The following is a 24,511-nucleotide window of genomic DNA, read 5'->3' as shown; positions in this document are numbered from 1 at the left end:
GGAGTCCTATACCTGCTTTATGAGTTGGCTGCATAAGATGGGTCTTCGATTCTATTCTGTGTTTCTGTTAGAAAGGATGTTAGGATAGTGACGTATCTTAGGGGTATCAGTGCATTGTGCTGTGATACTCCTTCTTTTCTTTCCTTCTCTCCCCACCTTCTTCCTTCTCCTCAGCACATATAGAAGCCAGAAATGTCCTAACCTCTTTTTACCTTCAATTTTTAAAACATTGACCATGCCCCTGGCTCTGTGCCAGGTAATGTTGATTCATTACCCCATTTAATATCCTCAGCAAGCAGCAGAAGTAAGCATTATCAGCACCATGTTACAGACAGAAAATTGAGGCTCAGAGAGGTAACGACACGAATGTCAGGTCATGTAACTAATAAGTGATAAGGCTGAGATTCAGATCCATATCTCACTACAAAAGCCGCCTTTCCCCCACATGACTGATGTGCATTGACTTTCAATCCGTGTTTTCTTTAAAAAACTTTGGAGAGAGACCAAGTCCTTGACTTGGGTTAGAAAGGAGTTTCATAGACCTGAATCTCAAAATGCTTAAATTACTGAAATAACAAACAGTAAGAAGTCCAGACCTTCTCCACATTTGGAATCGTTGTTCTTCCCATAGTCTTGTGTCTGTTTCATCAAATATGAGTTGATTATGTTTCAATAAAAAAGGCCACTGAAACATAAAGCTGGGTGATTTAAAGTCATCTTTCGAGGCTTGACAGTCAGTGAATGTTTTATTCTCCTCTGTTGCTATGTCACAAGGACAAACGTAGATCTGATTATAAAATGCAATTGTGTTCCTCTCCGTATTCTACACAGAAAGTGTTATTAAGCCGTGGTGACCTTTACTCACAAGAAACGTGGTTGGCGAGTCACAGAAAGTGTGAGCAATTGCTCCCCCATGAAGCCCTGCTCCTGTGAATGGAGAGACGTCTTTTGGTAAAATGTAGCCATCTGGGAGGATTTAGGAAGGTTGAATACTGAGAAGTAAAGTGATGTGGGTCTTATGGATGGTTGTTGTGAAGTAGATCATTTGTCTAAATCCCAAACCCTGAAATGGCTATCTCTATGAAATGGAACATAGCTTTTATGATATGAATATTCAGTGACCTGACATCAATAAAAAGAGGAATAAAAAGAAGAAAAGCACATAGGTCAATTACATTTTTCCCACCTGGAGAGGTCTTTGCCGCTGAAGCTTGGCATGTCTCTGGACGCAGAGCATCCTTCTGGTGTGTGCTTCAGGCATTGTGCGCAGGTGTCTGGTTCCCATTGTGCTGCCAGTGGGCTGGGGGGCCACTTGCTGATGGAGCTCATTGGCAGCTCTTTGTGTATCTTCCTGCTCCCACGAAGCATCATGTCTTTATCTTCTTCCTTCACTGCCTACCTCAGGCACAGCAGGGGGATTGGATCCTCTAACACCACCATGAACTTGAGAGCTTTGCCTCTGCTCTTAAATCTTGCCAAAAGCTTAATTGACACGTTTTCTTGAAAATTCTTTTTTACGTTATAACTCAATCTTTTGGAGCTTTTTCCAGGTTCCTTTGTTGGAGTTTTCTCTTACTTGCTGTGAATTTGCTCTTAGTTCTCAATTCGTGGAAGTATCAAATTTGGTCTGTCTTTTATTCATGGTTAATTTTACGTTATTCATTATCCGTTGATATTGTAACTCCTTGAAGCATATTTAATGGTGGTACACGTCATGCCAAACACGTCTGAGTTTCTCAGATCCATCTGAAGCAGAGAGGATGAAAAAAAAAATCAGCATCTTCACTTTTCCAGAGGAAGGGGGGCCAGACCTTCTAATATTGTAAAATGTGTGAAATCATTGCTGTCTCCAACCGCAAGATTGTTTCAGCATCCATGAGGCAAGTTTATGTGTTTTTGGAATGAGATCCTTTAGTTTCTCTCTGTATTACATTTAGTGTCTGATAAACAATCCCTACTGTCTACACTTTTGTCCTGTTAGTAGTCTAAAGACTTCATTCTCACAAACTGTACCAGTTGACTTTTATCTCCCCTGTTATAATAAGTAGTTTGATGTCTGTTATAAGTAGCCTTGCCAGTAATGTTCGAGAATCATCAGGTTCACTAAAATCCCTTTGGGCTGAAATGTTTTCAGTATTCCTGCTCACCTCATTGTGTTCAACCAGCCCTTCTAAGCTTTCTTTAATGTTTCCATTGATTTCCTTCCTAAGTCACAGTCCCTATGACCAGTCCTGCCATTGCAGGTGCACTCAGAGTTCACCCTGATGGATCACAGCTTCTCATGTCTATCAAATGAAGTGGGATGATATTGTAAAGAAGAAATACATTAAGTCCGTGTGGCTGGCATCTCATGAAACTCACTTGGCATGTGGGCTAACATGCTTTCATGATTTTATAGTCTTTGTTTTTAAAAAATGTTTGAAAACATTGTGGTAAAATATACATAACATGTAATTTACCATTTTAACCATTTTATAAAAAGGTATACACTTCAGTGGCATTCACACTGTTGTGCAACCATCACTACTGTCCACTTCGAGGACATTTTTCATCTCGTAAGATGGGAACCCGGTACTCATTAAACAATAACTCCTCTTTCCTCCCTTCCCCCAGCCCCTGGCAACTATCATTCTACTTTCTGTCTCTATGAATTTGACTATTCTAGGTATCGTATATAGGTGAGGTAATATACAGTATTTGTCCTTTTGTGACTGGCTTATTTCACTTCACATACTATCTTCAAGGTTCATCCACGTTGTAGCATGTGTCAGAATTTCTTTCCTTTTTAAGGTTGCATAATACTTCACGCTAGGTGTACACCACATTTTCTTTATCCATGCGTGCGTTGATGCACAATTGGGTTGTTTCCTCCTTTGGGCTATTGTGAATACTACTGCTATGAATGTGGTTGGGCAAATATCTTTTCACATCCTTGCTTTCAATTCTTTTGGGTATATATCCAAAAGTGGAATTGTTGGATCAGATAGTAATCCTATTTTTAATTTTTTGAGGAACTGCCATACTACTTTCCACAGTGTTGCACTGTTTTATATTCCCACCAGCAGCGCACAAGTGTTCCGATTTCTCCGCATCTTCACCAATAGTTATTTTCTGTTTTTTGGATAATAACCATTCTGACGAATGGGAAGTGGTGTCTCACTGTGGTTTTGATTTGTATTTCCCTAATATTAGAGATGTAAAGCCATCTCTTCATGCGCTTATTAGATATTTGTATATTTTCTTTGAAGAAATTCCTATTCAAGTCCTTTGCCCATTTTTAAATTGAGTTGTTTGTTTGTTTTGTTGTTGAGTTGTAGGAGTTCTGTTTATATTCTTGATATTAACCCTTTGTCAGACATATAATTTGCAAATATTTTGTTTCATTCCAAGAGCTGCCTTTTCACTTTGTTGATAGTACAAAAGTTGGATGCATAAAAGTTTTAAATTTTGATATAGTCCAATTTACCTATTTTTTTCTTTGGCTGCTTCTGCAGCCTTTGTCTTTTTAGATTCAATCTTTTACAGTGTTTTTATCTTGAAAGAATAATCTTGGTTATTTTACTCTTTCCTCAAGATTCATGTTATAGACCTTTACTTAACCTCACTGCTAAGCATGCTTTTCACTCTCACAGACACTAAAATCTAGCCTGGAGTGTTGCTCCACGCGGAAGGTGAGTGGGCAGGCTGCAAGGGACCTTACATCCCCATGCTTTTACTTAGGCTTTCTCTAGGTTGAAGTTGTGTTATAAACAATAACGTATGATTTGGTTTGTTGGATAGCCTCAGAATTCCACTTTCTTTTCCATCCATGTATTCACTGTTCATTGGTGCTTGTATTTTCTATTTGTGCAGTTACTTTTCTATTAGTGTTATCTGAAAAATTAATGAGTATTCTAGATAGCCTCATCTAGGTCAGGGTTTTTTTAACTTCTTTCTTTAAAGCACTTGAACCCCTTTTCTAACAAAAGCTTAAGTAGAAGCTCAGTACAGTGGGTAAGAGCAGTGGTTACTCAGGAGCAGGGAATGAAGATGTTCAGCTCACTGCTTTCCCTCCTCCAGCCCTTGAACCTTTCCCTTTGAACCTGGATGGAGGCTCTGTGGAGCCGAGTTTGCTCAGGACAGAAAAGCCTGTTGGGCCTCCCTGGTGGCGCAGTGGTTGAGAGTCCGCCTGCCGATGCAGGGGATACGGGTTCGTGCCCCGGTCTGGGAGGATCCCATATGCCGCGGAGCGGCTGGGCCCGTGAGCCATGGCCGCTGGGCCTGCGCGTCCGGAGCCTGTGCTCCGCAACGGGAGAGGCCACAACAGTGAGAGGCCCGCGTACCGCAAAAAGAAAAAAAAAAGAAAAGCCTGTTTATAAGGCAGGAGATGAATTACAGTCATTCACTTCCCACTTCTCCAGTCCTACTTACATGAAAGCAATTCAACTTTTGTATGGTAAGTGTATTTAGGAATCCATGTACTATTCAGCTTAAACTACAGGGTTCTCTCAAACTGGAAATCAAATAAACAAACATCCCCCACCCCCTCAAAAGAACCAGGTTTCTCTGCCTGAAATTGTTGTTCAGAAACCTCCAATCGACTTTACTGACCAAAACGATAACCCACACATGCCAAGGACTTGTAACCATGATACATGATACACTTCTTGGGACACCCCATTATGCATAGTGACCCATTTTATTGATGAGTATTTCACATAGGAAGATTCAAAAGCCAGAGGAGAGTCCCCTGGTAAGGAGGCCACCTACTGAGACACAGGAAACTTAATTTTGATCCACAGACATTGTAAGCTAGAAAGGAACTTGGAGATCGGTAGCCCAAGAGGCAGCAAGAGTGGTGTGTTTGGTTTGCACAGAATTTAAAAAATTAGTTGCCAGCATTAAAAAAAAAAACAGCAGTGTTTATATAAACATTACAAATAAAGATAAAAATCTTGATTTTAGCCTGTCTTGGAAAAATCATAACATGTGACACTAGGCCCATGGTCCTGTATGGCACTGATGAATTACAGGAGGCCTTTAAAAACTCCCAGTGTCGGGCTTCCTTGGTGGCGCAGTGGTTGAGAGTCCGCCTGCCGATGCAGGGGACACGGGTTCGTGCCCCGGTCCGGGAAGATCCCACATGCCATGGAGCGGCTGGGCCCGTGAGCCATGGCCGCTGAGCCTGTGCCTCTGGAGCCTGTGCTCCGCAACGGGAGAGGCCACAACAGCGAGAGGCCCGCGTACCGCAAAAAAAAATTAAAAAAAATAAAATAAAATCCCAGTGTCCAGTCTGCATCCCAGACAAATTAAATGATATTCTCTGTGGTTAGCACTCAGACGTCAGTATATATTTAAAAAATTGTACTAAAAACACATGACAGTGATTATCATCTAAGTCATTTTAAGCATACAGTTTAGTGTTTTAAGTGTATTCACATTGTTGTGCAACAGACTTCTAGAACTTTTTCATCTTGCAGAACTGAAACTCGATACCCATTAAACACTAATTCCCCCACCCTCCTTCTTCCAGCCCTTCCTTGGCAACCACTTTTCTACTTTCTGTTTCTATGATTTTGAGTACTCTACATACTTCATATGAGAGGAATCATACAGTATTTGTCCTTTTGTGACTGGCTTATTTTGCTTAGCATCATGTCCTCAGGATTTATCCATGTTGTAGCATTTGACAGGATTCCCTTCTTTTTTTTTAAGGCTGTATAATATTTCATTGTTTGTATGTCCATTCATCTGTGAAGGAATATTTTGTTTGCTTCCACCTCCTGACTATTGTGAATAATGTTGCAGAGTGTGCAGATTTATTTCTGAGATCCTGCTTTGAATTATTTTGCATATAAACCCAGAAGTGGGATTGCTGGATCATATGGTAATTTTATTTTTAATTTTTTGAGGAACTTCTGTACTATTTTCTCTAGTGGCTGCACCATTTCTCATTCCCAGCAAGAGGGCACAGGGTTCTAACCTCTCCGTGTCCTCTCCAACACTTGTTATTTCTGTTCTTTTGACAGTGGCCATCCCAATGGGTGTGAGATAATGTCTCATTGTGGCCTTGATTTGCATTTCTCTTAAGTTTAGTGATGTTGAGCATCTTTTCATGTGCTTGTTGGCCATTTGTATATCTTCACTGGAGACTTGTCTGTTCAAGTTCTTTGCACTTAAAAAATCAGTTATTTGTGGGTTTTTTTGTTGAGTTGTGGAAGTTCCTCAGATATTTTGGATATTAATCCCACATTAGACATAAGATTTTCAAATATTTTTCCCATTCCAATAGGTTGCCTTGTCATTCTGTTGATTGTTTCCTTACCTGCATGGAAGTTTTAAAATTTGATGTAGTCCTATTTGTCTACTTTTGCATTGTTGTATGTGCTTTTAGTATCGTATCCCAGAAATTATTGCCAAATGTAATGTCCTAAAATTTTTACCCTATGCTTGCTTCTAGGAGTTTTATAGTTTTGGTCCTGTACTTCTTTCTTTCTTTTTTTTTTTTTTTTTTTTTTTTGCGGTACGCGGGCCTCTCATTGTTGTGGCCTGTCCTGTTGTGGAGCACAGGCTCCGCACGCGCAGGCTCAGCGGCCATGGCTCACGGGCCTAGCCGCTCCGTGGCATGTGGGATCGTCCCGGACCAGGGGAACGAACCCATGTCCCCTGCATCGGCAGGTGGACTCTCAACCACTGCGCCACAGGGAACCCCTGTACTTCGTTCTTTAATTTATTCTTTTGCAAGTAGATATCCAGTTTTCCAATATCATTTGTTTAAGAGATTGTGTTTTCCCCATTGTGTATTTTTGGCACCTTTGTCAAATATCGTTTGGCCATATAAGCAAGGGTTAATTTCTAGGCTCTCTACTCTGTTAAACTGGTCTAAATGTTTTTCTACAAGTACCATACCACTTTGATTGCTGTTGCTTTGTACTGTGTTGTGAAATCAGGAAGTGTGAGGCTTCTAACTTTGTTCTTTTACAAGATTGTTATGGCTACTTGAGGCTCCATAAGAATCATAAGATATTTTTCTGCTACTGGGATTTTGATCGGAATTGCATTCAATTTGTAGATTTCTTTGGGTAGCGTGGCCATTTTAACGATATTCCAATCCTTGAGCATGGGATGTCTTTCCATTTATATACAAATACAATCTTCCTTGATATCTTTAAGCAGTGTGTTGTAGTTTTCAATGTACAAGTTCTTCACCTTCTTGGCTAATTTTATACCTAAGCATTTTCTCCTTCTTGATGCTGCTGTAAGTGAGATTATTTTCTTAATTCTCTTTCAGATGGATCATTGTTAATGTATAAAAATGCAACTGCATTGTGTTTGTTAATTTTGTATTCTGCAACTTTGCTAAAATTATTTCTTGGGTTCAGCAGGTTTGTTTGTGTGTGTGTGTGTGTGTGTGTGTGTGTGTAATCTTTAGGAATTTTTGTGCCTAATATGTCATCTGTAAACAGAGATCATTTTACTTCTTCCTTTCAAATTTGGATGCCTTTTATTTTATTTTTTTGTGTGTCTGATTTCTCTGGCTAGGACATTTAGTACTATGTTGAATAGTAGTGATGAGAGTGGGTATCTTTTCCGTCTTCCTGGTCTTAGAGGAAAAGCTTTAAGTCTTTCACTGCCGAGTATGATGTTAGCTGTTGGTTTTTCATATATGGCTTTTATTATGTTGAAGTACTTTCCTTCTATTAATAGTTCACTGTGTTTTTATCAGGAAAGGGTATTAGACTTTTGTCAAATGTTTTTTCTACATCAGTTGATATAATCACGTGGTTTTGTCTTTCCTTCTGTTAATTTTGCTGTATTACAATGATTGATTTTCATATGTTTCATCATCACTTCATTTCATTTGGGCATGGTGTATAGTATTTTTTTTTTTTTTTTTTTTTTTTTTTTTTTTGCGGTATGTGGGCCTCTCACTGTTGTGGCCTCTCCCTTTGCGGAGCACAGGCTCCGGACGTGCAGGCCCAGCGGCCATGGCTCACGGGCCCAGCGGCTCCGCAGCATGCGGGATGCTCCCGGACCGGGGCACAAACCCGTGTCCCCTGCATCGGCAGGCGGACTCCCAACCACTGCGCCACCAGGGAAGCCCGAGGGCTGTCACTTCTGTTCAGTTACATGAACATGGTGACAGGCAAGCATAAATGCAGAGATGGCATTCCTGTGCTGGTATGGGGAAAAGGAAGAGAGGCCACTGGTCAGGACATTGTTTTGCCTAGGGAGGAAGAAGATCCAGTACTTTGGTAATTTATTTAAGCTTTTGTTTTTTTTTTTTGCGGGATAGAGGAACAAGTAGGGGAGCTCATACTTGAAGCCGAATCCGGCCTCCGTACCCTGACACTGAATTAAATCTCAAGACAGAGTTGTGGGTGAAGTAGAAAAGAATAGCTTTATTGCTTTGCCAGGCAAAGGGGGCTAGAGCAGGCGATTGCCCTCAAAACTCTGTGTCCCTGACCTGGAGAGGGTAGTGAGGAGTTTTATAGTAATCGTTCAAAGAGGAGAGCATGATCAGCTCATGGACATTTCTCTGATTGGTTGGTGGTGAGGTAAGTGGGTGTCAGCATCATCAACCTTACGGTTCCAACTGGTTCTGGGGTCTGTGTGTTTGTGGGTAGCACACCATTAACTTCTCCCACCTAGTGGGGGTTTCAGTATCTGCAAAACAGCTCAAAGATATTGTTATGTGTATCCCTTAAGGGGGAGCCAAGACCCTGCCCGAAGGCTGCACTAGTGTTTCTTTTGACTATTCCTCCCTTGCCTCGCATCCCCTCCCTTCTCTAATTAGCAACTGTTTGAACCTGCTCCTTGGAACTCAGGGAAGGTCATGGAGGCTGAATGAAGCCATTTCCTGTAATCAAGAAATGGGGGACACCGATACAGGCTTTGTGCCCAGGAGCCCACAGGGTCCTGCTAGGGATCATACTCAGTGCAAGGAGATGTGGAAAATCCAGAGATAAGGAATCATGGCCTCTTACTTGCCAAGGGCTCCTACTCTATGTTGTGGGGGAAATCAGACGCATTCATTAAGAGTCTGCCGATTGAAGGATGTGAAAAGAGTTATCACAGAGGTACAACTAACATGCTGGGAAAATGTGTGGTCCATTCTCACTGGGATATCTGGAAGGGCTTCCTGTAGAAAGTGGGATTTTAATTGAACTTAAAAACAATTTGTACTTTGAAAAATTATACTCTTGAAAGAAATGAGTTGAGCAAGCGCCTGTCCTCTGATGGAGGGAGGGAAGTCTGGCCTAGTTGAGTGGAGGCGGGAAGGTGAGTGTTACGCTTAGTCTGGAAAACTCGGCAGGGTCTTCAACCCTACGGGGCTTTGAACGTTCGGTTGACTCTTTTCGGTTTTATTCTTCTCGCATTGGGAAGCCATTTAAGATTTAAGCAGGGGAATAATATTCTTAAAGAAAATAACTATGACCAGGATGAATTGAAGGGAGGGAGAAACGACATACTCATTTATCTACAATTTGGGGAAGAGAGGAAGATTACCTCTAATTCATTAGATGTGCATTGTATCAGCAGGAGGGAAATAAGCAGCATATCTTGATACATAAATCCTCCTCCCATATATGCATTCTTTTTCACCAGGGAGCAAGTATTTGGCAGCCAAGTTATCTTTAAAGTAATAATAAGAAAGCTATTTGGAATAAATGTTTCAGAACCATTTGTTACTTTGCACAGACCTATGAGCAAGTAGGATTGAGCTAAAGCATTTACAGTGGTATGTGGTTCTGCAGGGGCCGCCACCCTATTATATATACTTATATCTTGGCTAAACTCCAGCTGTTGCCACTGCTATTAGTCAAAGAACTGAAGTGTCAACGAGCTAATCAAAATAGCAAAGTGGGAGTCAAGAGTTTTTCCGCCTGTTTCCTAAAGTCTTAGGAAGATTGTTTCCTTTTTATTCCTTATATTCAGAACATAAAAGCCTCGCAGACATCTAATCTTTACTAGGTCAAACATTTCAAAAGGCAGTGGGATTATTTTCCAGTTGCTTTTCAGGTTAAGGCAAGTGTTTTAGGGGCTTCCAAAGCCTCCCTCCTGAATCCATTTATGAAAAAAAAAACAAAAACAAAAAATGAAAGGCATTATTAACCCAACTACATTGTCTTGGTGTAAAAATCCTAACATATAGCATAGTGGGAAAAGGTTCTGAATCATGACCTAAGAGATGTGAGTTCTAGACCCAGTTTTGTGAATGCATAGCTTGGTGGTTTTGTCAAGTCTCCTATTTAACAGGGAGGGATTAGAATTTTTCTGTATGGTTTCTGTACTATTCAGTAGTATTGTTCACAATTACTTTCGCCTAAGGAGTTTAGAAAATGGAGAGACACATGATAATGTTGCAGGAAGAGGGACCTCTTCCAGGGCCCAAGAGTGGGCTCTTGCCTACCACTCAGAAAAGAATTTTCTGAGGAGACACACGTGCTGACAAATCAACAGACTTTATTGGGAAGGGGTGTCCGGGTGCAGAGCAGGAGGGGAAGGGAACCCAGGAGAACTGCTCTGCCATGTGGCTCGCAGTCTCAGGTTTTATGGTGATGGGGTTAGTTTCTGGGTTGTCTCCGGCCAGTCATTCTGACTCAGGATCCTTTCTGGTGGTGCACACATTGCTCAGCTAAGATAGGTTCCAGAGAGAAGGATTCTGGGAGGTTGGTAGGACATATGGACAGGAGTCTCCTCTCTCCTTTTGACCTTTCCCTAATTCTTCCGGTTGGTGGTAGTTGGTTAGTTCCGCGTTCCTTACCAGGACCTCCTGTTTTAAGATAACTCGTGAAAGTGGTTACTGTCGGGCCTGGTCAGGGCAGGCAGTTTTGGGCAGTGGTTTCCCTAAAAATAAGATTGTGGTCAACAATTTTGGGTGGAAGTAATGTGTGTTACTTTTGGGCGAGAACTCACACTGCCAGTGTGAGGCTCCAGAATTCTTTCTCTCTACAAAGATGACTGAGAGAGGTGGCTTTGTCAAGCAGGGGGCAGGAATAAGGAAAACGAAGAGCAGAACTCCTAGGCAGCCCATGATGGGCATGTACAACGAGTGGGAAATGAACCTTTGTTGTTTTAAACCACTGAGATTTGGAGGAATTATTCAAGCTTATTCCTTTTTGTTTGTTTGTTTGTTTGTTTGTTTTGCAATATGCGGGCCTCTCACTGCTGTGAGAGGAAGATAATAACAATGACAAGTAGCAAACCCTCTAAAATGGAGACTATACTCCATTATAGCCAATTAATGGGAGTGGGAAGCTCGGGCTCACTGTCCAGGACATAGAAATAAAAGCTGAGGATGCTCTGAGGCATCTCTTGGATATCTATAAGCCTCCATCATTTCTGCTGAGTAGGGTTGACAGATAAAATATAGGCTCTTCAGTTAAATATGAATGTCAGAAAAACAACGAGTACATTTTTAACGTAAGTATGCCCCAAATAGTACATAGGATCTACTTATACTAAAGGTGATGACTTATTATTCATGTGAAATTCAAGTTTAACTGGGTATCCTGTATTTTAATTTAGTAAAGGTGACAGCCCTACTGATGATCCACAATGAAGGCAGTTCAGGAACGGTACATGCTGGCTCTCGGACAGTCAGAAATGGCATCAGCAGATCCAGGTACAGTATGAAATTCTTTTTGGATGTAGCTCAGAAGCCATGGCCAGCCCTTGACTGCAAGTACTGCCTCGGGTTTCCCTGAGGTGGGGTAAACCGTCCTCTTAATGGCCTTTTGGTAAGTCTGGAAGACCATATCCAAGGGGAGCCCCAAAGTCAGTTTCATCCTCACAACCATGTTTCCAATTCCTGGAATTGGCTGCAGGTGACTCACAAGAGATGAGGAGGTTTGTGAAAATTGGGAGTGTCATAGCTTGAACCCTTTGTAGGTAAAGTTTTGGTGCTCTGAGAGTTTTAACAGGAGCAATGTGAAAGACTCCAGGTCCCCAGGTAGATAGAAACAATCCTGTTTTACTTCTGTGTATGTGACAAGTCTCTAATAGTTCAGAGAGCAAATATCTGCTCTTACAAAGACTGATCCAAGCTTGGATGTTTCTGGTGACAAGGCAAGGTCGTGAGTCTGAAGTTGACCTTTTATGGTTGAGGAGACAATAAGGTGGTCAGAAGGTCAATCATGGAGGAGACGTTGGCTTCATCCAATGTGCAGGCTTGTATATGTGGTTCTATGCAGATTGTGTTTCAAAGGTGGAGCTTGTTTACAAATATGAACACTCTCTGACGTGCTTTTTGGACCTTGATTACCAGAGTGAGAGCAGTGCCGAGGCTCTAGAAATGCCATGGATATTCTGAGCTGTCAGTGGCATTTCCCCGGTACTGTTCCCTTGGTGCCGCTCCTTGAAATGTCCAAAGGGATTATCATGTGTCTTGTGGCGGGTCCTAGCATTGTGAAAGGAAGCTGCTGCACCTGGCTCAGAGGATTTCGGATGTGGTGGGAGGAGGAGTAGTACTACGACTATAACTTGTATCACAGCATATCGATTCCATCTTGAGAGTGGGGTTGGGGGGTTATGAAGGGGGGCTTTTATTGTACTTTTATACATTGTACCCTTGAAACTAATTCAATTTTTAAAAATTAATTAGTTTATTTGGGGCTGCATTGGGTCTCTGTTGCTGCTAGCGGGCGTTCTCTAGTTGCAGTGAGCGGGGGCTCCTCTTGGCTGTGGTGCACGGGCTTCTCATTGCAGTGGCTTCTCTTGTTGCGGAGCATGGGCTCTAGGCACGCAGGCTTCCGTAGTTGTGGCACGTGGGCTCGGTTGATGTGGCACACGGGCTCTAGAGCGCAGGCTCAGTAGTTGTGGCACGCGGGCTTAGTTACTCCGTGGCACGTGGGATGTTCCCAGACCAGGGCTCGAACCCATGACCCCTGCATTCGCAGGCATATTCTTAACCACTGCTCCACCAGGGAAGCCCGATAATTCAGTTTTTTATAAAGAGAAGATTCCTAATATTATTCCAAAATTTTAAAAATATGTAGTTGGATAACACTATGAAAAATTAACTGATATATTCTTTTATTATTTCTCTTTGCTCCCTGGATCTTTTTCCCCATCCAGTCAGCTAGGCACTGTGAGTTCACTGCATTAGGAAGGTAAAGACTCAGCAGAAATGAGGGAGAAAAACAGAAAAGTCTCAGCTTTGGAATGTTCACAACGGAGGCCACAGTAGAACAGGTGAGAATTCTGTGAACCAAAAATAAATGTCGTCTCAAATGCAAAAAAGTATTCTCTGCACTGGGAGGCAGGAGAGGGAGGGAGGGAAGGACTGAAGGAGAGAGATCAGTGTGGCCAGGGACATGGAGACTGTGCTTGAGGACGATATGCCCAGGAAGAGAATCAGAATCTGGAGAAGATTCAGCCTGCACGTGATCATTGCCTCCAGCCAGCACCCTCATCTCAGACGTTGGGAAATTCAGAGAGAGAGTGGGAGTACGTCAGGAGGGCCACGCGCATAGTCTGTGTGGCAGGGGTTGTGGCCGTTCCCTATTTGTGAGGAGTCCCCAGCAATTTGCAGGCCTCTTCTGGAAAATGCTGGCGGACGTCTCTAGTGCTTATGTGAAAGCTTGTTCACAAACCTTGAAAGATACAGATGTAGATGACAGATAGATGCATAGATAGAAAAATGTCCTTAAATAAAAGCTCCAGGAAAGGTTTGGAAAATGCCCTTTATTGCATAGGACGCTTCTATTGTCATATGATGTTAGACTGAGTGCCGGTCCCTTCATCCTCCTTCAGACCACGGCATTCTGTCTGCTACTCTCCCGAGGGTCCTTTCTTCTCCCTGGAAGGGATAAAACAAATGAGGTAGAACAGGAAGAGACAAGAAGCACTCCAAGCTCTGCTGGTCAGGGTTACACTCCAGCATTGCCTTAATGCTCAGAGCCACACACACCACAGTGAGCTTGGCTCCAGATCTACTACCACGCAACGAAGGTTCTGGAAGACTTCCATATCTCGGGGAACCTCATTTCCACGTGACTCTCTTTCATATTCCCCTTTGTCACAGAAGGCTAGGTCCAGTGGTCCGGGTGAGATCTCGGCTCAGGCCCAAGGCTCTCAGACCTCAAAGTTCTGGTCCTGCAAGGGCCCCTGTCCTCTCTTGAGACCACTCCTGGCTCTCTCTGCCGAGAAGGAGCTGCTGGCAGTACGTCCTCTAAGAGTTGAGGTCCATCGTGCAGACCCTGAGAAAACTCCTAGGAAAAGGCTCCACCTTCTTGTTTACGTCAACAGAGGTCAATGCCTTTGTTAGTGCTGGGTGTGTCCCATTTGATGCAACTGCAGAGCCATTAGGTAAACCAGCACATGTGTGCGGCCCCTTCCCTTAGACTCCTCTGGGCCCTCGTGACATAGGCTCAGAAGACTGCCAGCCTCAAGCCTTACCTCTTCCAAGGGACGGCCACACCGTCTTCCAGGATCTTCTGTCCCATGAATCTCAGTTGCTGTTTGGAACTCAAAGGAGAGAAAAGACCCTGCCTGCGGGGTCTCTTTGGGCTGGGGCCTTCCCCCGTGGGCTGCTCTCCCTCATTCTCCTTTTCTTCTTGCTTCTCTACCTCCTTCTCCTCCTCCTCCTCCTCCTCCTCCTCCTCCTCCTCGTTCTCCTCCTCCTCCTCCTCGTCCTCTTCCTCAGGGGTGCTCTCGGATTCCACATTGCCCATCCGCTGGGCCATGGTGAGATGAAAGGCACGGCAGCTGAAGCCCTGCAGGACGCCGCCCTTCACGTGCTGCTGGAGGATCCCCAAGGTGGGGAAGACCCGGCAGCAGGCCATGCACCTGAAGCCGGTCTCCATGGTCAGCATCCAGTCCGCTGTCTTGGCGCTGGGTCTCTCCTCGACGGCAGGTGGCCCTGATGGGCTGCCTGGCTCTGCCCTTTCCTCATACTCTTTCTCCTCCCCAGTGGGCTCACTGTCAGACAGGAGGCTTTCGGTGGACACATCAGAAGAAGTGTCCGTGGCTACTGTGCACACATCCTCAGGAAGGGTCAATTCTTCTATCCTCAGCTGCTTTTCAGGCAACTCCAAGGGTTTCTTTGTCTTCCAGGAGACAGCGACACCCTTGTTCACTTGTACCTGCATGTAGTATATTTTCATGCCCCTTTCCTCTTTGTCTGGGTGCAGATAGTTCTTACAGGGTGAAGAGGGTGAGGAGGAGACACAGTGTGATGGGGAAGCGGTCTCTCCTTCTTCCTGATCCTGGGCTAGGGGTGGTCTAGGCTGGGCAGTGTCTCGATGAAATCTCCGGATTCCTGAAAAAGGAAATTAAAATCATAATAACATGCATGGGCCATGCCGGAAGCTGAGGGAGCAGGTGTGGTAGACGAGAGAGGGACATTGGCACGACATAGCAATGTCGTGAGCTTGGTGTCCGTTGGCCGTAGGACGGAGTGGTGTATGTGGTGTCATCTGTGGGCTTTTCATGTGCGTGGGGGGGTATACTGGAGCGGTGTCTGTACACAGGGGTGTGGAGTATGGTGGTGAGGGCTGTAGTATGTGAGGGATGCGGCTGGATGCGTGTACGATGAGGAGTGTGAGTTTGGGAATATCGGTGGTGCATTCCTTGTGGAATGGGGCTGTGGTGCAGGAGAGTACTGTGGAGCACGTGCTTGGGGTTGATGTGCACTGAGAAGGGCTGTGCCTGGAGGGCGCGTGTATGTGTGAGCTGTGTGCACCTGAGCTGGATGGTCCTGCTCTCAGGCTGGAGGTGTATGATGCAGAACTCTGTCCTTCTCTGGAAGCAAAGGCAAAGACAAAGCCTACATTTTCCTCTGAAGATGCTTAATCTGGTCCCTCTTCCCTCCACCTCAAGCCCAGACCTTTCCGGCCCCTGCTCCTTGACTTCCCCACCATGGTAGTAGCAGTATTCACACACACACCCCCAGACTCAGCTGGCATCCACGCCCTCGGAACAGCTCAGCCATCCTGCCCAGGCTCCTCCACAGAGCCCTCATCACCTCTGATGACCCTGGATTTCCTCTCAGCCTCCCTGGGATCTGTGTGCCTCCTGCTTCACAGCCAAGCACCCCGTCACCTGAGGAGCCCCACGCCCTTACCAGCGTAGCTGAGCTTGCGCAGAGTAGAAGTACAGAAGAAGTATTTAGAGGCAGAGGAGACCTCCACTGCCCCTGGGCTGCAGCCTTGGGCCACCACAGTGGATCCAAGCCGAGGGGGATCCTCTTGTGACTTCGAGATTCCTGAGGGAGGAATGAAAGGCTCAGGGTGGGTTCATCATTCCTCTGTCCACAAATATTTACTGAGTGTGTGACACGTGTCAGGTGCAGTGAATACACACAGTTGAGAGTGTGGTTCCCAGTGGATCCTCCAGGATTTAATTCCAATCAATACTTATTCTCTCACTGTCTAGTTGGTAATGTAGGCCTCGGTGGTGACTGTGAGTGTGTGGGAAGAGTGAGTGATGTGTATCAGTTAAGTCTGTGGTAAGTGTGGGGTTGGCATGGGAAGCACAGTGCAGACGTGTCTATCTGTGTCTGTGGCCTTTGTGTGCATGGTTTCTGTTCACAAGTCAGGAATTCTGGGACATGTAACGTTTCCTCATTACATGGTGTGGCTTGTATTTATGGTGTGTGTTCATTCATTCATTCACCAAGATTCAGTAAGCAGCTACTCCTGTGTATCCGGCACTCTTCCATTGTTGTAGTCTTTGGTAATGCTGCACATTCTAGTAGGGGAAGACACACACTAAACAAAACTACAATAAATATATAATACATCAGCTGGTGGTAAGTATATAAGGGTTGCCAGACTTAGCGAACAAGAATACAAGGCACCCAGTTAAATTTCAGTTTCAGATAAACCCAGAATAATCTTTTAGTGTAAGTATTCCCATGCAGTATGTGGCCTGACTTAGTTTTAGTGTAAGTATAGCCCATACAATATGTGGGACATACGGATACTGAAAAATTACTTGTTGTTTATCTGGAATTCAAATTGAACTGGATAGCCCATATTTTCTCTGGCAATCCTGACATGGGTTACTGAGACTGTGGTTTACTGTGGTTTGTACAAAGCGGGTCTGGCATTACTCAAGAATGTGTTATAAGTGTGGTGTGTATGACACGTGACAGGTTCTTATAGAGGTATTTAGTGATGGCTGAAGTTAGTTGTGTTTGTGCAAGAGTTGAGGAGATACATGTATATACTCTGTGTGTGTGCGTGTGTGTGTGTGTCCTATATATATAGTGTGTGTGTCTATATACATATCTCATCTCCAGCGTTTGGTGTTGGAGGAGAGGATTGTGATACAGGTGGGTTGTATGAGAACGTAGTATAGGAGGGATGCGTGTATATACCTCCATGTGCTGTGTGTGGTTTACTAAGGAAGTTATATGTGGGGTGTGTGATATTTTTGCTGCATCAGAGTGTACATGGGTGTATGAGTTACTGTCTCATAAAACAACCCTAACAAGAATTCTGTATACACTCTTACGTACACCGAGTGTCAGCCAGGTCCAGGCAGGGTGACAAGAACTTTACCACGCAGACTTTATATCTGGTAAGCTCTCTACCCCCATTCATCTCGCTCTTCTCTGAACTACCACACACACACACACACACACACACACACACACACACACACACACACAGGAACATAGGGCAAAATATTCTGAATGGTCAGGGGCAGTCATTGCCTTCCCCAGCCTGTCCCAGCCACTGCCTGGAAATCTGCCTGCTGTCTAGAGCTCCATTCCCAGGGCCCATCCTACAGTCTCCAGGGCCCTGGGCCTGGTAGGAGCTACTGGGCTCTAATCTGGGGCAGAGGCCTCTAGCTGGAGCTCTGGGGTGACCACCCCTCTCCCAGGGCAAGCTACTCGCCTACATTTAATGCACGCAGGCACCACGTGGCCCGTGGCTCTCAGAGCTCCCCGCAGGACACTGAGGCCATTTCTCACCCCCGCTCACGCGGTCTCAGTCTCTGGAAAACCCTTCCCTTCCCTTGATCTCCTTTGGGAAATTCTTCCTGTTGAAAGAATAAAACCTCCTTGCTTTCAATATGACACCATCCCTAGACAAACAATCTTCTTTCAAAGTACATTCCACTTGTCAAGATATTTTTCAACAGGGCCTTCAACTCATGGGGCTTCTCTTTCCACTTTGGTAAAAGAGGCCAAGCAACTCATGGGTCTCTCTCAGCATCCTTGCATCCTTCACATCCCCCACCTCATGACCCCTAGGAAAGATCCAAGAGCATAAGAGAGAAATCGGGGACTGAGAAAAGCTGCACCTCTAGGTCTGTGCAAGCAGGATGCAGCCTGCTGTGAGTCCGACAAAGCTCCAGGCCCGGCTGCCCCAGGAGAGAGTCCTCAGACCAGCGGAGCTGACCTCCCATCTCCCAGGGGGCATCTGGCCGTTCTGTGCCGTCTCACACCACAGGGACCCTCCGGATAGATACGGCAGCATCAGTGAGACAAGGTCTCTCGCTCCCTGCTTCACAGGTGACACGTTCTCAGTCCCCCGCTTCCTAGAGAAGCTTCAGTTTGGCAGAAACCCATGTGCCCCAGACAAGTTGCCCCCCACATACCTCCTCCGTTCTCGGCAGTTTCCTGGGACTCTTCATTTTCCAGATGTTTCCTCTTTTGTCGCCGTTCCATCGTACCAACTAGAAGTCTCCCTTAGAAGATGCCTCAAGAGATGTCCAACTCCTCCTCTTCCCTACAGGTTGGCCCTTCTTGGCTCTTGGGCAATCCGTTGAAATGATTCAATACAAACAAAAATAGTCAAGTCTCCTAAATGGCTGAAAAACTTGTACCACTTGGTGAACCAGCAGTAGTGCCTAGTGCTCACCAGGGCTGTTATGTTTGCAAGGTTGCCAGGCTCACAGTGGAATTCTGTGACCTCAGTGATGACATCAGAGCATTCGGTGGACCTAGGTTGAGCACAGTGTCTGCAATAGCACAGGCCCCATTTTCAAGAACAATTCCTTTTTCCCAGCCGAAGCTTTCCCGTGAAAGGGAAAGGTTCCTACCATATCTATTATAAATTGTATCATACCATGTCTATTATAAAATTCACATTTTGATTGGAGATCTTTTAATGTCTTTTCTAGAGAGATTTAATATGAATGTTTTAAATGGTCTCCAGTTTCCCTGTGGATTATTGACATTTTAAACTCTGCACTTCAATTTTCCCTCAATACGTGTAATTTTGTCACGGCTATTTCTGTACTTAAAGATGAGGAACTATATAATTGATTTCTTCATTTTTTCCCCATCTCTTTCCAAGGTACTGCATTTGATTGTGTCTTGTGACTGAGTGAAAAATGCTAGTCCTTGAGTCAGGACATTGGGCCCTTTAGCAAGTAACTCAACCTATCTGGGCTTCAGCTTCTGTATGTGCGATCAAGAGGCTTGGACTAGCTGACTTTTCAAATGCTGTGTTTCTTTGATTCACTCTCACTTACTGATCTGCTCCTTAAGAAGAGGGTCTGTTCTCATAAAGTAACAACAGTCTTTTCCTAACCTTGGGTTGGGCAGAGTTTAACTGTTCGTACTCAGTTTGTTAGTTATATTGCCTTCTATGTATGCTTAGCTCTAAATAATTTATACGGCTCTTGTGACAATTTTTAGATCTTTTTTTCTTATTTTCTTTTATAGTTTCTAATTTGTTATCGCCAGTGTAGAGGAGCCTGATTGGCTTTTAAAATTTATTGATCTTGTATGTGTGTGCCTTGTTGAACCGTCTTATTAGTTCCTGCTAGTTTATCTGTGGGTTCTTTTGGGTCTCCTAGATAAATGAGCATATTAAATGTAAATAATGTGTTCTTTGGATAAAGTTTATTTTCTTGCATCTATATATATAGAAGCAATATGTTGAATTGATTTAAATATTTTAACACTTACATACCTGTTATCACAATCTAACATTCTTTATCTTATTTTCTTTCAATCAATATTATGTTTTCAAGATTTATCCACGTGAATCCATAGAGATCTAGGTCTTTGATTTTTGACTGTTTGATATTATGTGATCACATGCATATAGCATCATTTATTTTCCATTCAAGCATTATTGGACAATTGGATTGTTTCCCTCCCTTCTCTAGAACAAACAACATTTCCCAGAATATCCCTGAAGATGACTGACAGTCGAGAAGGGCCAGGCTGCCCGAAGGATTGCTACTTGCTTTTAGCCACCTTCCAACAGGCCGTCTCCAGCCAGCAATTTGAAGCACAGCTGAAATGAGAACTGCCCCAAATGTGAAAATCTTAGGAGCTTCCTAGAAGGTGGGAGGTTAATGATAGGCATCCTGCTGGGATCCCAGGGGAGTCTGAGCTGGCCTGAAGCTCATCTTCCTCCTCCACCTCTCAAGAGAAATGTGGAGGAAAGAAGACTTCAAAAACTGTGAGCAGGCAGAGGGAGAGATATTGGGGGTCGAAGCTGTAACTGAGGCCTTGGAGTGGGCTGTGAGCACGCAGAGCCTCTCGAGAGCCAGGCTCTGCCTTCTGAGCACTTCTCCCCTAAGGCTGCTCATAATTCACGTGATACCAGCCATATAGAGCCGACTTGGCCCACACTGTCACAGAAAGCCTTATCAGAATCTCTTCTTCTTCATACACTCTTGTGTCTGTTACTTGGTTATTGCCTTTGGTACTCCACTGATGTGAACCACAGTCGCCAGGGGATGGAGGACACTAGTGACCCATCTTGCTCTGTGGCCTCAGTCCACAGCTGGAGGGTAAGGGAAGAGGCCAAATGCAGGTCAAGAAGGAAAGATGGAGTTTGAAGAGAAGACCTGAGTTAAGGGTGTCTTCTCAAGTCTTGATGACTGAAATGTAGCTCCAGTACCTGAAGTCCTGCTTGTTCTCAAGGCTGACCACGGGGCTGGGTGCACTCAGTGAAGGAACCGTATACACTTAGTATTTCCTTGCTTGCTCACACTTGCCCTCCTCTGATACACCCTCTGCAAGACTGATCTTCCCCTGAAACAACTTTCCACCTGCTACTGTCATCTCAGGAACATTTGCTTCCCCTTCCTAGTGTCCCCCTAGAATGCCATTGCAGCCAATTCATAATTTGATAATCATGCTGCTTACCATATTCTCAGCAACTTCTGAGAAATTTTATTCACTTTATTCCATAGTCTTCACCCATCAATAATCTTCCTTAACTTCCTAGCTGCAGGTTAACCCATTCGGAATCATTTCTTTTGCTTTCTCTTCTTTGGCAAATCCTTTCTATCTTTTAAGGTCTTTTTCTTGTCTCTCTACCATCTTGCCTTCCTGAACTTCTTTTTTTTTCGTTTAAGTAACCTTTCAATCTCCTTCCGCAATTTCCTCATAAACATTGAGAGTTTATTCCTCACACGTTAGACAGCGGTTTATGAATGGCCAGGCATAATGGACTCAGAATGAGTTGGCACCCCCGAGGTACCTGTCTTGCTGGGGAGCCACAGGTGAAGGGCTCTCTGCTGGACACATGTTTGCATGGAGTCAGGCTGAGTGGCCTCAGGGTGTTTGCTCTGCACTTGTGTGTGTTTCTCCCTAGTTGGTTTCCTTGTCCAGCCACCTGTGACCTCCCTCCATCCAGCCCAGGGAATCCTTCTCATCACAGGGGTAGGATGTTTGTCTCATTTTCCATCACATCCTTTCCCCAAAGTTTGGTTGTGAGTTGTTCCCATTCCAAAGACCTTTCCTCTTTGAAGAGAAAAGAGAAAATCTTGTCTCTCCTTTTCTCTCACTTCACTTCTGCTCTATTATCTCCTCCGTCCAGAATGGCCCACTGACTCAGATGGGTGTAGATCCAAAGATGGCAAGAAATGCCAGCAATTCTGAGATAATAATACGGATGGATCAGGAAAACTTGAAAACCTTTATCCCGCCACATTAAAAAAAATTGCACTTCCAGTGTATTCAGAGTCTCAGTGTAGAAACACAAATGATAGAGAAATTGAATTACACTCAAGTTTTTCTTTCCTCCTTTCCTGATTTATTCTAATCCTCAGTGCTATCATGATGAACTATTTGTTAGGTAAAGTTTCAGACATTTTCTACCCATGCACACTTTTCTTTTTTTCACATAAGAGTGTGAACTAGGTCACTTTCAACATGCTGTGATTCTGTGATTCACTGTCTCCCACCGAGTCATCCACTGATAAAGTCATCTGTTTCACGGAGAACTATTTCCAATAGCTAATAGCCAATGTCTGTGGAGTGCTTACTCTGTGTCGGTTTCTTGTAACTACTTTACAGATCATTTGTACAGCGTACCCATGGACCAGGTACAATTATGACCCCCAAGTGACAGATAAGTGCAGATAAGTACAAATAAATACAGAGGCCAAGTGACTTGCCCAAGATGCTGGAGCAAATCAAAATCCATGCCTCTGTAATCATTTTGCTCTATTGCCTCTGTCTGGGAGGCTTGATGATTTGGCAACTAAAATCTTAAATATCATGTTCCATTTTTATATCTGTGACACAAGCGTGGGGCTGTGATACGGGGTAACTAACCTGACTACTTTTGAAAACCCTTATGCACCTGGATGAAAGTAAGCCAGGGACTGCAAGCCATAGATTTAAGGTTTCCTACCAACTTTTAAAAATAGCTTCTTGAATGCAATTTATGTAGTGTCAAGTCTAGGATGTAGCCCAAATAGTAACAGAAAAATGGAGATATGTAGGAAAATACTTAAAGTTGACAAGTATTGGGAGTGTAGTATTTTTGGGGCCAGCGTGTAGACCACAGGAAAACTTGCTGTTTCCATCCCAAAGGGAAGAGCCCTACGTTGCAACTGCCAAGGTCCCTGGGGCAGCAAGTGTGCTCACTGCTTAGTAAAGAAGCATCCTCAGTTTGATAGAATCATATGGGAGCCTTACATTTGGTTAGCAGTTCTACATTCTTGATGTAATAATATTTTCAGGGTGTGGGAGGGTATCAAGCTCTGAAAATACCCTTGGAGAGATCTGCTTATTAAGTTTGGCTATTTCAATCTCCCTACTACTTCTTTAATAAACACCAGGCGGTTTCCTTCACTTTTCAGAACCATGTTGTTTTTCCCTTGTCTAATGAACTTTGAAATACTTTTGGATGAGCTATTAAGTTTGGGGAAAAATAAACATCTCTTTAAAATAAGGAAGATAATAACAATGAGAAGTAGAAAAATCTCTAAAACAGAGAATATCCTCCATTCTAGCCAATGACGGAGTGGAAGGTTCGTGCTCGCTGTCCAGGACGTAGAAATAAAAGCTGAGGAGGCTCTGAGGCGTCTCCTGGATCTCTATGAGCCTCCATCATTTCTGCTGAGTACGGTGGACAGATAAAATATAGGCTGTTTAGTTAAATATGAATGTTTGAAAAACAACGAGTACATTTTGAAGATAAGTATGCCCCAAATAGTTCATAGGATCTACTTATACTAAAAATAATGACTTATTATTCATGTGAAGTTCAAGGTTAACTGGGTATCCTGTATTTTTATGTACTAAATCTGACAGCCCTACTGATGATCCACAATGAAGGCTGTTGAGGAGCGGTACATGCTGGCTCTCGGACAGTCAGAAATGGCTTCAGCAGATCCAGGTACAGTATGAAATTCTTTTTGGATGTAGCTCAGAAGCCATGGCCAGCCCTTGACTGCAAGTACTGCCTCGGGTTTCCCTGAGGTGGGGTAAACCTTCCTCTTAATGGCCTTTTGGTAAGTCTGGAAGACCATATCCAAGGGGAGCCCCAAAGTCAGTTTCATCCTCACAACCATGTTTCCAATTCCTGGCATTGGCTGCATGTGACTCACAAGAGCTGAGGAGGTTTGTGGAAATTGGGAGTGTCATAGCTTGAACCCTTTGTAGGTAAAGTTTTGCTGTTGTGAGAGTTTTATCAGGAGCAATGTGAAAGACTCCATGTCCCCAGGTAGATAGAAATAATCCTGTTCTACCTGTGTGTATGTGACAAGTCTCTAATAGTTCAGAGAGCAAGTATCTGGTCTTAGAAAGACTGATACAAGCTTGGATGTTTCTGGTGACAAGGCAAGGTCCTGAGTTTCAAGTTCACCTTTTATGGTTGAGGAGACAATAAGGTGGTCAGAAGGGAAATCATGGAGGAGACCTTGGCTTCATCCATCGTGCAGGCTTGTATATGTGGTTCTATGTAGATCGTGTTTCAAATGTGGAGCTTGTTTACATCTATGAACATTCTCCGATGTGCTTTTTGGACCTTCATTCCCAGAGCGAGAGCAGTGCCGAGGCTCTAGAAATGCCATGGATATTCTGAGCTGTCAGTGGCATTTCCCCGGTACTGTTCCCTTGGTGCCGCTCCTTGAAATGTCCAAAGGGATTATCATGTGTCTTGTGGCGGGTCCTAGCATTGTGAAAGGAAGCTGCTGCACCTGGCTCAGAGGATTTCGGATGTGGTGGGAGGAGGAGTAGTACTACGACTATAAATTGTATCACAGCATATCGATTCCATCTTGAGAGTGGGGTTGGGGGTTTATGAAGGGGGGCTTTTATTGTACTTTTATACATTGTACCCTTGAAACTAATTCAATTTTTTAAAATTAATTTATT

At 44.0% G+C, this 24,511-nt stretch overlaps 1 protein-coding gene across 1 annotated transcript in view; it reads right to left on the bottom strand.

Moving 5' to 3' along the window:
* LOC309816149 (protein FAM170A-like) overlaps window positions 1-18,604 on the bottom strand; it is a gene marked incomplete at both ends in the record, with an annotated part of 31,936 nt that extends 13,332 nt beyond the window's left edge. Inside the window, 2 exons of the mRNA XM_082646807.1 lie at window positions 14,476-15,244; window positions 18,535-18,604. Of these exons, the coding sequence (XP_082502933.1) occupies window positions 14,476-15,244; window positions 18,535-18,604 (839 nt within the window). The remainder of the gene's footprint in view (window positions 1-14,475; window positions 15,245-18,534) is intronic.
* Between the last annotated feature and the right edge of the window lie 5,907 nt (window positions 18,605-24,511).

The sequence above is a fragment of the Mesoplodon mirus genome, assembly GCF_964341445.2.
Source record: "Mesoplodon mirus genome assembly, contig: SUPER_14_unloc_3, whole genome shotgun sequence".
Classification (NCBI taxonomy): Eukaryota; Metazoa; Chordata; class Mammalia; order Artiodactyla; family Ziphiidae; genus Mesoplodon; species Mesoplodon mirus.
The sequence above is the reverse complement of the archived record's forward strand: the minus strand, read 5'-3'. Positions and strand labels throughout refer to the sequence as shown.